The sequence below is a fragment of the Callospermophilus lateralis genome, chromosome 2 (assembly GCF_048772815.1).
Source record: "Callospermophilus lateralis isolate mCalLat2 chromosome 2, mCalLat2.hap1, whole genome shotgun sequence".
NCBI lineage: Eukaryota > Metazoa > Chordata > Mammalia > Rodentia > Sciuridae > Callospermophilus > Callospermophilus lateralis.
In genome coordinates this window covers 109,250,714-109,267,286 of record NC_135306.1, presented here as the reverse complement: position 1 = coordinate 109,267,286, position 16,573 = coordinate 109,250,714, and the positions used below count along the sequence as shown (strand labels likewise).

Below are 16,573 nucleotides of genomic sequence, written 5' to 3'. Positions count from 1 at the left end.
GAATGCTGGCTCCTGCCCCTACTTCCTCTGTAAGTCACCTGGTAGATGGCAGCAAGAAACAGCATAAGGACACCCTGCTTTCCTTATCTACCTCCCTAAGCTCTTAGCTTTCCTGGGCAATATTTCAGCAGCCAATGAATGTTTCTCACTTTGACACTTTGGCCAGATGATGGACATGTAGACTAACACAGAGAAGTTTTTCCTCACATTTCTCAGGTACTAGAATCATAAACCAGGGAAAGAGGGATGGGTGGTGGTGGTAGGTGGGTGGGGATTCAAGTTCTGGTTCTGGAATCTAAGCTTCCTACAGCACCAAGCTAGGCAAGAACACAATAGTCCTACATTCTCAGTAATAGTCACCATTGAGACTTAGCTGATTAGGTTGAGGTGAGGTTGCTTTCTGGGGAAGAGAAGGCGTAAGAGTTGAGATAAACAGAGATGGCAAGAATAGCTGTGTTTTTCCTGTGTCTCTTTTAAGAAAACATCCTGCTAGCTGGGGCAATGGCTCATGCCTATAATCTCAGCAACTTAAGAGGGCACACTGAGGCAGGAGGATCACAAGTTTCAAGGCTAGCCTGGGCAGTTTAGCAAGACTCTGTCTCAAAAAATAAAAAGGGTGGCTGGACTTGCTCAGTGGTAGAGAGCTTGCCTAGCATGCATGAGGCACTGGGTTCAATCTTCAGCACCACATTAAAAAAAAAAAAAAAAAAAAAAAAAAGGTATTGTGTCCACTTACAACTAAAAAAATATAAAAAGGGCTGGGAATAGAGCCTAGTAGTAAAGTCCCCTGGGTTCAATCCCTGGTACCCCTCCCAAAAGGAAGGAAGAAAGAAAAAACATCCTATTGAGACCCCTGGAAAAGAGTCAGAGGAAGAAAAGGAAAGGATGGGGGATGGAACCCTTTTCAGTTAAGTTACCCACCTGGAGACTCTTTGTCTCCTGGTGTCCCTGGAGGGGCTTCCCTGGATTTTGCTCTTCCACCCACCCATTAGTGGGATTTCCCCCAACCTACTTAAGGCTCCAGATGGCTGGGGGTCTTCAGCTGCTAAGATTTGAGTTCTAGGTAGCATAGAGCAAGAAAGCACAGAAATACAGGCCAGGCCCTATTAGGCTATTTGTGTTTACCCTGGCAAGGGCCAGGACTGGTAAGGTGTGGTGGCTGTGTTGTGGCTGGTAAGGAGGGGGTAGCTGCTGCTACCTGCCTGTTTCTTTCCCTCTTCTACCCTGAGCTCCCCATCTCACCTTTATCCTGTGTTCCCAGGAACTCTGGAGTCCTAGGACCATGGATGCTCTCAATAGGAGCCAGGTAGGCCCTGGATGCAAGACCCAGGTTGTGGTGCAGGTGAGTGGGTTCGGGACCATGGCGTAAGAGGGTTATTGATGGGAATGTGTTCAGCTGTTCTACCCATCTGTGACCCTAGCCTAAGGATGAGAGCAGCAGTTCTGTTCCTCTCTGTCCTTCCCCAGTTACCAAGCCTATTAACAGCTGAGTCTTTATCTGAATCAGGTTAATTGGTTCACCTAGAAACTCCCCTTTGAAAGTCAGAAGCGGTTTACACGTTGTCCCTGGACTGTATCACTGGGCTGGATCCTGGATCGATGCCTCCGCCCTTCCTTGTAGCTTAGTTTAGTAGGGGCAAGCAGCAGCCAGGTGGATAGCCAGGGATAAAACTGAAAGGAGCTGGGCTGGCCCTCCTCTAGAGTGCCCCCTCCTCCTTACCTAGTGCTCTGCCCCCACCCTTCTCTCCTTGTTTCTGTTTTAATAGACAAAAGGGGCAGTTGAGCCAAGACTTGCGATAAATCCAGTGGGGCGAGTTAGTGGCCTAGATTCAGATCTAATTACAATTTAGTGGAATAATGCTTTGTGTAAGATTTTGTGCTAAGCCTTTCAGCACCTCAGAGCCCTTTGGAGAGAGAGGGACAAGGGCTGGAGAGAATGCTGGTGCGACTGGGACTAGGGTGGTAAGGTGCTGGCCCAATGTCTATAATGATGCTCATCTCCTACCCCCACTACCTGCAGAAAGGACCCTTGGACCTGATCGAGACAGGCAAAGGGCTGAAAGTGCAAACGGACAAACCGCATCTGGTGAGCTTGGGCAGCGGGCGGCTCAGCACAGCCATCACCCTTCTGCCACTGGAGGAAGGTAAGCGTGGACAGGGACTCCCCACCCTCATCATTACAGGCATTCTGTTCTGGAGGTCATTCCCTTGCATATGTTGGGGGGGCTTCTGCCTCTGCCAGCAATGCTGGCCTTGTCTCAGCAATGCTTCCCCAGACTGCTTGCCTTCTTTGGTAGATAATCTGGCTCCATTCTAGGATTAAAGATCAGTTTAGAAACAAGAAGGAGAGCACATTGCTCTTAGCAACCAGTATGTCCCAGGGAAAAAGGGGTCCCACTCCAGGTGGGATGATGCCTGCGTGAGAGGTAGGACCAGTGGAGAATGACGAGATGGAAGAGGGGGCTCCTGCTCCCAAGAGGAGGCCCTGGCGGGTGGCTCCCTATAATTCTCAGCTTCTGCCCTCCCCTCTTCTCTCCTGGCTGCACCTGTTGCCTGGGTGATACTACATTCCCCACATTCTCCAAATACCAGTCCCAGGGACTCTGCCAAGGAGGGGCTGGGGGAGAGACTGCACTGGGTGAGAGGAAGGAAGGGAAGAGACGGGTTGCAGGTGGCAGAAGGAAAAGGGGAGAGCAAGATTTAGAAGAAAAGCTGGGAACAGCCAGAAGGGGGAAAAGAAAAAGGAACTTAGTGGGTGGGTAGAGAAACTAAAGGTGGTATCCTCCTTTTCTACTCTCTCAGTCTGGCTCCTGTGCCCTTTGTGCCTTCCCATTCCAAGGCAGAGTTTTCTGTTTGAGAAGAGCTTTTGTCACTTACAGTCTCAACCAGACTCAGGGGCCCAGGAGGGGTGAGCTGTGGTGGGCAGAAATTCTCCCTCAAGCAGCAGGTGAAATGGATTCCCACAGTGACCCTTCTTGGTCTCTCTGCCTCCTCTGCCTGGACAGTCCCTTAATTTAGTTTGCCTCCTGTCTTCAGGGAGAACAGTGATTGGCTCCGAAGCCAGAGACATCTCACTTCAGGGTCCAGGCTTGGCTCCAGAGCACTGCTACATCGAGAACCTGCGGGGTACCCTCACCCTCTATCCTTGTGGCAATGCCTGCACTATTGATGGGCTCCCCATCCGGCAGCCTACCCGGCTCACTCAGGGTAAGGTTTGTGCATGCTGGGTGTAGGGGAAACCTAACGTGGTGGTTACCATGGTAACTGCCTGAATGGTCATAGTCAGGTGCCTCTGGACTTACAAAACCCCTCCAGCAGCCAGACTTGTCTTCAACCTGCTTTTCATTTCTGGGTATCCTTACCTTGCCTCCCCACACCATGCAGAGAGAAGAGACTCTAATTCCTGCTGTCAGAGGGCCTGGGAGTGAGTGTGTGTGGCTGTTAATGGTTGTTGGGAGAGAGCAAGTGGAACAGCAGTCTTAAGGGGATCGATGGTGCTGTTCCTCGATGCCAAGAGGGAATTTAGAGAAGCCGTTGAGGAAGATGAAACCCCTGTGGAAATGGGGCAAGTTAGCCGCCGAGTCTGATGGCACAATCTGAGGACGTGTCTGTTCCTGCTACAAGACTGTCATGAATATGGTCACCGCTCTGTTTCCCAAAGCACCAGCCATTCTCTTATGCAAGGGAGACCCTGTTGTGTAAGGACCCCTAATTGCGATGGTTATTAGGCTGGTAAAGGGCTGGCCAGGTGGCACTTTGACAGGCCAGGTGTGGAAGTTCCTCTGGAAACTAAGTTCTGAGCATCATTTCATACAGTGAGTTGTTCCATCAGAGGAATAAGAAAAGCAGATGTGGGCAGGGCCAGAGGTGAGGTTATAATGAAGACCAGAGCTTTGGACTACGCCTGGCTCTGCACAGAGGGACTCTCACTGGTCGGAAGCCCTTTGTCAGGGGAAATCCCACTCATTCCATTGTCTCCCAAGCTCCTTCTATTCACATGCCTGGGGCCTTAAAGTGCCATTTTCTTCAAAATTGGCCTAGGAATGACCATGCCCCACTCCTTCCTCCTGCCCCTGAGGTGAGCACAGGGTAGGGAAATAGACCGCAGAGAGACAGGTCCCCATCAGCAGTAGGGCAACTCCTTGCCTTCTCTAGGGCTTCAGGGTTTCTGACTCTAGTTGAGAAAGAGAAACCCAGGAAATGGGGCTTTGGTCATGATGCCATCTGGTTCCTGATGGTCCCGTTCAGACTCAGAGGGAGCATCTGCTCCAGGATTTGGGTGCGTGCAGGTGAGACAGCAGAGAAATAAGGAGAAGCAGGGCAAAGTTCAAAGGTGGCCCAGCCCTTACTCCCCAGCCCCCAATCCCATTGCTTCCATGATTAAGAACACCTTTGCCCCTTGTGCTGTGAGCAGGGTAGTTGTGAGCAGTGCTCCCTATGCCTCTGTTGGATCTTCCCAGAGCATCTTCAGTTCCCTGAGAAGAGGGCGGGCCTGAGGCCATGATGGAATTTTTAAGCATTTCCTGTGGCCCCAGTGACCCCCCTTCCTCAGCCAGAAGCCCACCCTGCCAAGTATGTACCCTCCCACTCTCTTTTGACCCTAAACTCCCTTTACCCCCCACCCCCCAGTAGCCTTCTTGTCTGGGCTCGCCTGTCTCAGAAGCTTGGCAGCCTGTGGAAGGGTAGGCGGAAGCACAAAGGAATGGGTGTTCTTCTCCGAAGCCCTCCCCCTCCCTGGGCTCCAGGAGCTAAGGGTTTCCTTGTCTCATCTCTGGAGCAAGGCACCAAGCCCAGCCTTGCCTGGCCCCACTCCGGACATTCTTGGGAGTGCGTTTCCTTGGGAACTGGGTGGCTCGGGGTGCATGTGTTATCTGTGTGTCTGTGTAACAGGAGTGTGTTTATGTATCTCCGGATATGTTTGTGACTCTAGGCTTGTGTAGTTCTGCATTTGTTTGTGTCTTTCCTTGTGTTTATGGATCAGTGTGTTCAAGTGGGTGTGGGGGTGAATCCAGGACTGATGGTACCAAAATGCCCATGAGTGTACTTCAGTGTTTATATGAGAACTCACTGGCCATATGCCTTCGGGTGGGCAGATGCTTGTGAGGACTATTTAGGGCTGGGTTTTGTGGCTCAGTGGTGGAGCCTTTGCTCAGCATGTGTGAAGCCCTGGATTCCATCCTTAGCACTGGGTGGTGGGGAGGGGGGATTTTCCCTGTCTTATTTCTCTTATATGGCCTTATAGAGTGGACCCTCCTCTTTAAAAAACAGAGGGGGTCTTGGGAATAACAAGGAGTCTGCTCTGGCTGGGCCAGGCCTTATAAACATCATTCTGGGCACTGTGCCCAGCCATGGGCAACTTGGAGAGACACACTTCATGACAGGCAGAGATGGCAGTGACAGGCTCTTCCAGCAGGAGTTTGCTTGGGCCAGGGGACGGGGGAGGCGGGCAGAGATCGGGTGCCAACCTTTATCCTAGAGCTATGAACATGGAAATATGAAGTGAGGGACCCAGGGGGACCTTGATTCCTCCCAGTACAGGAGCATCTTGGCACATCCCAAGCTGCCCTCTCCTCTACAGAGCAAGAGGTGGAGCTGGGAATAGGACCAAGGAAATAAGGCAGAATCTCAATCTGGGTCTAGGCTGCCCCACCCTGGGATCACAGAGCCAGACCACATGAAAGATCAGGGAGCGGACTAGGAAGGGGAGGGTCCAGAAAGCCACACAGCTCAGGGCGCTGGCTGTCTAGACAGGAGGTCCCCTTCTGCTCCTGATGCACACTGCCAGCCTTTGCCGCTGAGTGTCCTTTACTTTCAAAACCCCACATTGGTGGGTAGGGGCTTGTGTGGGGCCAGCAGAGGAGTGTGCTCTCTGGGGTCCAGGGGATTGGGCCTCTTCTTCTCCCACCCAGTTATCAACTATTCCTTCTGTAGATTGAGAGGGAAGACTCCAAGCTTTCTGATAGGAGATTGATGAAGATCTTGACTAATACGGCTCAAAGGAAGGAAAGCACAAGCGACGCCTTGGAGCTTTCCCACTTCCTTGCGCCTGTCTCCTGCCCTGGTTTTCACTGGCGGGCATCGCTGCCTGCCTGGGTCTGTCCAGCTGGCCATCACAGTTTCCAGATCTATGAATCACTCTTCCTTGAGGAGGTTTTGTTTTCTAAAACCTCCCCTCAGTTTGCATTTGACCCTATATGGTTTTTCCTTTTTCCCTCAGAAGGGGAATAAGTTTCATATGCGTGTGAGTGTGTGTGTGTGTGTGTGTGTGTGTGTGTGTGTAGCATGGCAGTGACTGCATGTGGTGATCGGCTATTCAGCAAGGGTGGAAAATTTCCCTCATTATTTCTCTAAGGAGGCTGGTATGTGTGTATGTGTGTATATACACACACTTTATTATTTAAAAATTTTTTTTGTAGTTGTAGATGGACAGAATGCTTTTATTTTATTTGTTTATTTTTATGTGGCGTTGAGGATTGAACCCAGTGCCTCACACATGTTAGGCAAGTGCTCTGCCCCTGAGCTACAGCCCCAGCCCATACACACACTTTTGTATATACTAAGAATTGAACCCAGGGGCACTTTACCAGTGAGCTACAGTGGTATGTATGTATGTATGTATGTATGTATGTGTGTGTGTATATTTATTTATTTTGAGACAGGATCTCTCTAAGCTGAGGCTGCCTTTAACTTGTGATCCTCCTGCCTCAGCCTCCTGAGTTGCTGGGGTTACAGGTATACGCCACCACAACTGGCTATATTTATTTATTTTGTTTTGAAATGGGGGTCTCACTATGTTGCCCAGACTGGCCTTAAACTTGAGATCCTCCTGCTCAGCTTCCTGAGTAGGTAGGATCACAGGCAAGCACCACTGGAGATCAACTTTATTTAAGAGTCTCTCCAGGGTCTGAGCAAAAGGATAGCTGTTCCCTAGTAAGAGTGAAACTAACACAGGGAGTGGGGCCTGGGAGAATGTGTGCATGAGAGTAAAAGTGTGTGAGACATAAGAGTGGTCTATGTAGAATGAAGTGTTTGTGAGACCCTGTGCCCAGCTGATGTGGTGTCAGTGTGACTGAACAGTGTTGGTATGTCTTTGAGAGTTGGTGTGGGGATGTGTGAGCTGCCTAACATGTATCGTGTCCCAGGGTGAATGTGGTGTGTCCCCTAAGATTCTAGTGTCCAGGGTCAGTTCCTTGGGACAAGAGCAACTCTCTGGGGCTCCAGTTGGGTGGTAGGTACCAGCCTGGCTCAGAGTCTTCAGCCTGTCCCTGGAGGCACCAGAGACAGATGGCCCTGTTTTCCAGATAGAAAAGGTATCTTATTGGGGGAGAGAGCACTTGGGAGCCCCAGGAAGTGGGCTGGTTTGGAAGGGGCAATGCTTTGGTCCAGCCTGGGTCAATGGGGGTGAGATCTGGGGAGTAGGGACTGGAGAGTAGATATTTAGGATGGAGACAGGATCTGGACTGTGCTGCCTGTATTGCACAGAGCACTGCTTGACCTGAGTCCCCAGTTGGGTGACCTTGTCACAGTAGAGACTGAGGTCCAGAGCTGAACCTAGTGACCTACCTGGAACCCACTGGGCCCCCACTCTTCTACTCTTCCTCAGTAGAACCACGGAATGTCCTCTATGGTCACTAAGGGCATCCTCCTCATTCTCTGGATAAGTCATCCAAAGCCAGAGGGTGTGACTGGCCCAAGGTGACACTGGCCTGAACCCCAGACCTCCGACACAGACTTACCCCAGAGAGTCCTGGGCGAAACCTGCACTTGACCTCACTCCAGCTTCCTGGCTCTTCAACCTCTGGCCTCTATATTTACCACCACTTTTCCTTCAGGAGTCACTTCCCCCGAACCTCTCCTCCCTCTCCGCCCCACTTTTCCTCCTGTCCCTGGCGCGGGATCCCCAGCTTTCTGCCTGTCTGCATCCTCCCGCCCCGCCCCGCCTCTCCATCCAACTCCACGCTCGTCTCCTCCATCACTTCCTCTTCCCCTCCTCCTCGCCTTTGTCCCTCCCTCCCTGGCTCCCTTCCCCCCGCCGCTGGTGGCCGGCCCGCCCCTCCCTGGGCATTGGCGGCTGCTCGCTGCCTGGCTGCTCGCTCGGAGCCTGGAGCCGGCGGCGCGGGAGGTCGGCCCGCCCCCTCAAAGGCCCCGGGCGGGCCGGGGACCGGCAGGACCCGCGCTGGCCGGGGCCCACCGTCCGGAGGTCCGGGTCCAGCGGTGAGTGCTCAGCCCGGTCAGCCACAGCCCCTGGCCGCTGGGGCGTCCTGGGAGGGTGGGTGCAAGGAGGGGGATGGGGTGCTCGACCTCTGTTTGGGAGCTTGAGGCTGTGAGATTCCAAGGTTGTGAGTCCCTGAACATTTCTGAGTGGGGTTCTGGGCTTGGGGCCACTTCTCAGCTGTGCAGACCTCATCTCTCCTCGGGCTGGGCAGTCCCCTCCTGGGATCCGCCTCCCAAGGGGTCGAGGGATCACGGTTAGGATGAGGGGAGCCTTGTTGTGGCCGAGAGGGGTCTCTGATGGGAAAAACCAAGGCTCTTGTTCTTATTCTCCCTTCGTCCACCCTCCCTTTGGCCAGTCCATTCTATGTGTGACCAGCAGGGCAGTGAGTGTCGCTCTGTGTGTGCGAGTGAGCATGGCTGCCTATGATTCTGTGTGTGTTCCTATGAGTGTGTCTGTGTGTGGTGTTTCCCCTGTGCATCTCTTGGAGGCAGGATCCACCCTCTCCTTTGCCCAGTGTTTTCCCTCCAGATGTGCAGATTCTCTACCCACCTGCAGCAGCTGGACCTTAGGTGCTCTGTGCATGGGGGTCAGGGACCATGACTTTGGTTGGGTTCCTGGGCTTCCAGACAGGGCTAGCCTTGTGGGTGTGGAGCAGGAGTGGACAGAGAGGCCACATCTTCCCCTGGGGGCGGTAGGTGCCAGAGTTGGGGCTATGCCTGAGGCCCCTGAGTGCAAATAGAAAGTTAATTTGGGCAGGAGCTGGGCTGCTCTCAGTCCTGCTGCCCTCCTGCCCGCTCTATTAATACAGCTCTAGCTCTGCTGCCTGGCATCACTATTTATAGCCCAGAGGGAGCGAGGCCACACCCCCCTGTGGGGTAGGGGGAGGGGCAGGTGCCTCCACTCCTATACTGGCCAGGGTAAGAGGGTTCATAGATACCCATAGCCTTCTTGGGTGGGCCTGGCACTGCTGGGATGGGATCCACCCAGAAACCCCCTCCTTCCCAGTTTGGACTGTGTGTTCAGGCTCTTCCTAACCTCTATCTCCTTCCCTCCATCAACGTCGAGTTGAGTGGGTCTGTCTAGACCCTGCAAACTCATCATTAATTAGTTTGTTAAATGGCTGAAAGGAAGGAGAGGGGCCAGGCAGGGCCGTTCCTGAAACAGCTGTGGTTGTAATTAGGTGGACGGTGTGGTTGACTGGCATTTATTTCAGTTATGATTACTCTGGGATCAGCTTCTCTGATTGGTGACTTGGCAGAGAAGGCGATCCCCTTTCCTAACCACCCATCACCCTGGGCGGGCCTTTGGGTGTGCCAAGGGAGTGAGCGGCTTTGTCTGATATGGGCTTCTTGTCCTGCTAGTCCTCTGCCCCATGGCAATGCCAGGGGTCTTAAGAATGAACTCCTGAGCTTCTCAGAAGGGGGCCTGCCAAAGTACCCACGTGGCCTGGGATGCCCTTTGCCCTTGCTGCTTCCCTGAGCTGCACTGTCTCAGCGTCCAGGAATGTAGACTTCCCTGCCAGTCTTAGCTCAGACTGGCATGAAGTTTGGGGTGCCAAGTGGCATTGGATTGGGTAGACAGGAGGCTGAGACCAGGGGTGTGGACAAATGGAATGGTAGGTGGTAGAGAGCAGGGGCTCTGGCCTCTCCTAGCATAGCATCTTCTGTAGGAGTCCTTTAGCACCTGGTATGGCAAGGAGGTGGGATTCTGCCAGTCAGGCTTAGGTGCCTGAGGGGACACCTGCCACTGTGCACACACCTGAGCCCCTGGCTACATTTTCTGGCTCCCACATAATAACCTCCCCCTTCTATGCACTCACACTTCCTGGGCAGGACTAGGCTTGTGTCTACCACCTGGGAATGGGCTTTACTGAGCCCAGTGGTCTGGGTCTGACTAGATTCCAGGTGAGACTAGAGGAATAGCCAGAGGATGCCATGTCAAAAAGAAACAGGGTTAAAAAAAACAAAAAAAAAAAAAAAAAAGAAGAAAGAAAGAAAGAAAGAAACAGGGTGGCCAGGCACAGTGGGGCACTTCTGTAATCCCAGTGACTCAGGAGGCTGAGGAAGGAGGATCACAAGTTCACGACTAGCCTCAGCAACTTAGTAAGGCCCTAAGCAACTTAGTGAGACCCTGTCTCAAAATAAAAAATAAAAAAGGGGCTGAGGATGTGACTCAGTGTAAAGCGTCCCTGGGTTTAATCCCAGTGCTGAAAAAAAAAAAAAAAGAAAAGAAAAAGAAAAAGAAAAAGAAAGAAAGAAAGAAGAAACAGGGTGGTGATTACTCCTTAGATTCTCAGAGAGCATGGCAGTTCTCCTGAGGCCACACAGCAAGAAGGACTCTGACCAAACCATGGCTTTTCCCTTGTCCACTATCTCAGAGTTTTTGTGACTCTGGTAGTTGCTGCCTTTTAAATTAACCCTTCTAGCTGGGCATGGTGATGCATACCTGTAATCCCAGTGATTTGGGAGGCTGAGGCAGAGGGATCAAGGCCAGGCTGGGCAATTTAGTGAGACTCTTTCTTAAAATTGAAAATAAAAAGGGCTGGAGGGCTGGGGATGTGGCTCAGGGATCGAGTTCTTGCCTAGCATGCATGAAGGCCTGGGTTCAATACCCAGCACTGCAAAAAAAAAAAAAAAAAGAAAAAAGAAAGAAAACCAAACTGCAGGAGATGTGGGGATGTGGATGTAGCTTAGTGGTAAGGCACCCTGGGTTCAATCCCTAGCACTGGAAAAACAGTAAAAAACAGACTAACCGTTCTATTCAGAAGATGATTGGATGTATCATGAATCTAGGTTGGGGGTAGGAGGATGTGGTGTTCATGTTCTCTGAGGAACTTTCTCCACTGATGGTATTTTTCACACATGGTCTTTTTAGCCCCGTAAGCTCAGTGGTATGGTCCCATTTTTCTGGGGAGAGAACCAGAGTTGGAGGTGAAGTAACTTCACTGAAAGATCTCACAGGTGGTAGTGAGAAGAGGAATTAGGAGGATGTAGTTTGGGGACTTGCCTGCGAGTGTTCTTTCTACTCTACTCTGTGCTGTGGAGCCCCACATGGGCCCAGCTCAGGGACAGGCAGGGTCAGGTGTGCATTGTGGGGACACTGTAAGTATAGGTGGGAACTGCTTTTTGGAGCTGGGGGTGAACCTACTAGTGCTGCGGGTTGGGATGGCTTTGGCCCTGCTTGTCCCTTGCAAGCATTTGCTTTCTCTGCAGGCTGCATGTTGTGCCTGGGTCAGTCCACCTTCCTCCGCTTTAACCACCCTGCTGAAGCCAAGTGGATGAAGAGCATGATTCCAGCAGGGGGCCGGGCTCCTGGGCCCCCCTACAACCCTGACTCTGGTAGGTGTCTAGCCTGGGCAGGGAGATGCTAGGTTGGTGGTACCCCTTTGACCTCTTCTCGCCCACTTTGACCATTCTTACAGTGTTAGGGTAGGACAATATACAGGGTCTGGTCTCGCTGCCACCTACCATAGTCTGCTGGAGAAGGCCAGGCAGAGGGGCTACTGGGAGAGAGCCGAGGCAGTGCTGCTTGGCTGAAATTGGGAATTGATGTACCTTGAGGGATAGAGGGGTCTGCCTGTCTTTATCCTACTGACCTAGAAGAGGCCACTCAGTGTCTGGGACCCTGCCTTCTTGTGATACCACCAGGAACCTCACCCTCAAGAATGACCTGAGCACTAGGTTGAACCCCCAGTAAGCCCTGGTGGGGCCCACCTGCTGGTGACCATGTTCTTGGGCCCTACCCAACCCTCAGGCCTTGCCATGCTCGAGGATGACTCAGAGGAGCAGCTGCAGTTTGTGTGTGAATTATTGATCCCCAGAGGAGAATCGGTGATTGTTCTAGGAACCAACACAGGCCTCCTCAGCCAGCTGCCTAGGGGTGGGGGGCAGTGAGTCTGCCCCTCTAGACTTTGCAGTGGCATTCAATGGCTGCAGGGCTATAGGTGCCAATGTAGCTATGGGGCAGATGGACACATGTGTCTGGGACATCTGGTGGAGTAGTTATCAGCGACCTAAATGTATAGTCTGGGAACTTGAAGAAAGTTGAGTGGTCATTGGGATCAACACTATCCATGACAACCCCATCTGACTGTGTTGCACACAGTCCCAGAATTTTGGACCCATGCTCCATTCTCCTCTTTCTCAACCCCAGTCTCTTCTAGTCCCCTGGGAGCACAGAAGCCTAGATTCCTAGTCCACTCCCTGGTTAATTTTACCCTGCCTCCACCCCAGTCTTGTTATGCCACTTCTCAGAGCTGTTTGAGGCAATGGTTCCAGGGACTACAGTCCCCTGGTTGGTTGACAAGGGGCCAGGCAAAGGCAGGCTCTTGCTGGCGTGGCTTAATGGGATAATTGGAGGCATTGAGCTGCACCTCGTGGCTGGCCAGCGGGGCTTCCAGGAACCAGCCATTAGCACTGAATCCCTCCCCTGCTTCTGATTGGACAGAGGGCTCCAGCGCACAACCCTTGCCCAGCCCTGAGGCTTTGTTTTTTTCCCTGGATCTCTGGCTGCTGTGTTGGGAGGAAATGATGTCCTATTAGAGTAGGAGGCCCTGGAACTTCTGGCCCACTCCACAGTAGGTCCCATCTCCTTTGCAGAATGCCCCCTTACCCTTCCTGAAGAGAGATGTAAGGACGATGAGAAAACCAAGGCAGGAAGGAGTCTAGTCCAGGGGCAAGTTGGCAAAAACTAGGCTTAGATGTATCCTGGCATTTTGCTAACTTTGTCCTATGTCATAAAATGTTAGAGCCAGGAGGGTCCTGCCCATCTTCTTCCTTTACAAACGGAGACACTGAGGGCAAGTAACTTGGCTAAGGATACAGAGCACAACAGTGGCAGAGCTGGCTGGTGCCAGCACCTGGTGAAGAACCCAGATATCCTGGCTTCTTCAGATCTGTGCTAGGAAGATGTGGGGTGGTGTCCTTGCTCTTGTGCATATGTAGCTTCCAAAGCCCAAGGCCAGAGCCTGAGACCTCTTTGCATTTTCCCTCAGCTGAATCAGAAAGTCTGGTGAATGGGAACCACACTCCACAGCCTGCAACCCGGGGAACCCCAGCTTGTGCCAGCCACAGTTCTTTAGTGAGCTCCATTGAGAAGGACCTGCAGGAAATCATGGACTCACTGGTGCTAGAGGAACCTGGAGCTGCTGGCAAGAAGCCTGCTGCAACCTCCCCACTATCGCCAATGGCTAATGGTGGCCGCTACCTGCTGTCCCCTCCAACCAGCCCTGGGGCCATGTCTGTGGGCTCCAGCTATGAGAACACCTCTCCAGCCTTCTCTCCACTCTCTTCACCAGCCAGCAGTGGGAGCTGTGCCAGCCATTCACCCAGTGGGCAGGAGCCAGGACTGTCTTCTGTACCCCCACTGGTGCCTGCTCGCTCATCCAGCTACCATTTGGCCCTGCAGCCCCCACAGTCCCGCCCAAGTGGTGCCCGCTCCTCTGAGAGTCCCCGGCTGGGTAGAAAAGGAGGTCATGAGAGGCCTCCCAGCCCTGGCCTCCGTGGGCTATTGACTGATAGCCCTTCAGCCACGGTCTTGGCAGAAGCCCGCAAAGCCACTGAGAGCCCCCGACTGGGAGGGCAGCTGCCTGTGGTAGCTATCAGCCTGAGTGAATACCCAGCTGCTGGTGCCCGCAGCCAACCCACCAGCATTCCTGGCAGCCCCAAGTTCCAGTCTCCAGTTCCTGCTCCTCGCAACAAGATCAGCACACTCCAGGACCGCCCTCCAAGCCCTTTCCGTGACCCTCCCAGCACGGAGAGGGTATTGACAACGAGTCCCTCTCGCCAACTGGTGGGCCGAACATTTTCAGATGGGTCAGCCACCCGCACCCTGCAGCCTCCTGAGAGTCCCCGCCTGGGTCGGCGGGGCCTGGACAGTATGCGAGAACTCCCTCCCTTGAGCCCATCTCTGTCCCGACGAGCTCTCTCCCCACTGCCTGCTCGGACCACCCCAGATCCCAAGCTCACCAGGGAGGTAGCAGACAGTCCACGGCCCCGGCGCTGGGCAGCCCATGGAGCTTCACCGGAGGACTTCTCCCTGACTTTGGGGACACGAGGCCGCAGAACACGGAGTCCCTCACCCACCCTGGGGGAGTCCTTGGCACCTCGCAAGGGCAGCTTCAGTGGCAGGCTGAGCCCAGCCTATAGTCTGGGTTCTCTTACTGGGGCTTCGCCACGCCAGAGCCCTCATGCCCAGAGGAAGCTCTCCAGTGGGGACTTGCGGGTGCCTGTCACTCGGGAAAGGAAAAATAGCATCACAGAGATCAGTGACAATGAAGATGACCTCCTGGAGTACCACCGGCGGCAGCGCCAAGAGCGGCTCCGGGAGCAGGAGATGGAGAGACTGGTAAGCAGATGCCAGGGAGACTGCCACCATCCAAGGCAGGGTCTCTGCCAGGGCGTGGGCAGGCCAGCTGGCAGAGCAAGGGGGCCCCTGGATAGGGCCTGGGCTTATGCATCCCCAACTTCAGGATACACCTTAATGACTAGTATCTCATAGTTCTGGTGCCCTGAAGAGTAACTTTGAAACCTGTAAGGCTTTATTTTAAATTCTTGCTAATTTTGCATATATTCTACAACAGAGCATTTGTTTTAATGTATAAACTAAGTTTTAATTATTTACCAGAGTACAATGAATCTCTAGGAAAGCATACCACTTTTTTTTTTAATATTTATTTTTTAGTTTTAGTTATGGTAAGGCCTTGTATCTCTCAGTTTGAGAAGCAGGTTGTGGGGATGAAAAGGCTGAGGCCCAGAGAGGGAATTGGATTTTCTGAAGTAATACAACAAGTTTTGGCAAAGTCGGAATTGGAACCCAAATCTGCTGTCTTTCCATCTCTGTCTGGGGCTTTTTTCCCCCGTTTTGGTACTGGGGATTGAACTCATGGACACTCCACTACTGCCTGCCCCATCCCTATTTATTTATTTATTTTGTTTTGAGAGAGGGTCTTGTTAAGTTAACCAGGCTGACCTTGAACTTGTGATCCTCCTGTCTCAGCCTCCCCAGTAGCTGAAATACAGGTGTGCGCCACAATGTCCAGCTTGAGGCTTGTTCTTTTTTTGGTACTGGGGATTGAACCCAGAGGTGCTTAACCACTGAGCCACATCCCCAGCCCTTTATTTGTTGTATTTTGAGACAGGATCTCATTAAGTCGCTAAATTGCTGAGGCTGACTTTGAACTTATGATCTCTTGCCTCATCCTCTGAGCTTCTGCGATTATAGGCATACACCACAGTGCTTGGCTACCCTGGGATCTCTTCCTTTGAGGGGCAGTGAGCTTGGCCCCAGACACAGGCAGAGTTCCCCAACTCTTCCGGCATTGAGGCTTGTTCTTTAGAATAGCTCCTGGTCCTTCTTTCTTGCTTCTTTTTGACCTCTACAAATGGAAGGCAGCTGCTCATCTCAGTCCCAGCAGGATAACTGGGAGTATGGTAGCAGGGAATAGGGAAAGAACAGGGTGGGCAGCCCCTGGCTGGCATGTGTGATTGTGATCTATGCATCTGCGTGTGTGCATGTGGGTGCATGCAGGGCTGGGTGTGGCTCTGGGCAGCTGTGCTGGAGTTGGCATCTGAGCTGGGTTGGGGCCGTGAATTCTCCAGATAGTACAAGGAGCTCCAGAGGCTCTGGCCAATGTATACATACAGGAAAATGGATTCTGCTCACTTTCCCTTGAGAGTGGAAGCATGGGGTTCCTGAGGGCCCAGGAACTATGGGATTGGTTTAAGGAGAGGAACTGGAACTGGAGACCCTTTGGGAAGAAGCTGGACAGTTTGGGGTGAGGGTATGCGACAGTGTGCTTCTGCTGGGTGGGAAGTGGGCTCCCGGTCTTTCCCATTGGTACGTATTCAGTCACTGTTTGGCCTTGGCCTACACCACAGTGCCAAACAGTGACTGAAGATCACCACCCTGGGATCTCTTCCTTTGAGGGGCAGTGAGCTTGGCCCCAGACACAGGCAGAGTGCCTCAACTCTTCCACTGAGCCTCCCCACCCCCATCCCGTCACACAGGCACACCTTACCACCAGCCCTGACCTGCCCCACCTGCCACTTTAAGTCTTGGAGGCTGCCTGCCCTGCCCCTCCCACCCCAACCAGGCTGCTTATCTGGGTCCTAGGGCGGGGGCAGGGCATGGGCCCAGCCTTCTGGGTGCTGGGATTCTGTTCCTACATTTGCCATGGAACCGGGCAAGCAGCAGGAGGAAAACAGGGTAAGTGTTGAGGGGTGAGGAGTCATGGCTGAACTGTATGTAGTCAGAAACCTTTGAAGAGGTTAACAGACCCCAGAGGGCCATGGGAGGCTCAGGACCAGGAGTCAGAGCTGGAGTATTGTGAATGGAGACTGGGACGCTGATCAGGAGCTT

General features: G+C 52.8%; 1 protein-coding gene across 17 annotated transcripts in view; it reads left to right on the top strand.

Annotated features, from left to right (window-relative positions):
• Positions 1-16,573, top strand: part of Phldb1 (pleckstrin homology like domain family B member 1) — a 47,236-nt gene that overhangs the window by 4,323 nt on the left and 26,340 nt on the right. For 15 of the 17 annotated variants that reach the window (XM_076846326.2, XM_076846343.2, XM_076846323.2 and 12 more), the window contains exons 2-6: positions 1,262-1,342; positions 2,021-2,144; positions 3,037-3,207; positions 11,428-11,553; positions 13,209-14,560. In XM_076846326.2, the coding sequence (XP_076702441.2) occupies positions 1,283-1,342; positions 2,021-2,144; positions 3,037-3,207; positions 11,428-11,553; positions 13,209-14,560 (1,833 nt within the window). In that variant the 5' untranslated portion in view covers positions 1,262-1,282. Of the gene's footprint in view, positions 1-1,261; positions 1,343-2,020; positions 2,145-3,036; positions 3,208-8,058; positions 8,215-11,427; positions 11,554-13,208; positions 14,561-16,573 lie in introns of those variants that run through there. The other 2 variants (XM_076846324.2, XM_076846341.2) reach the window with 2 other exon arrangements.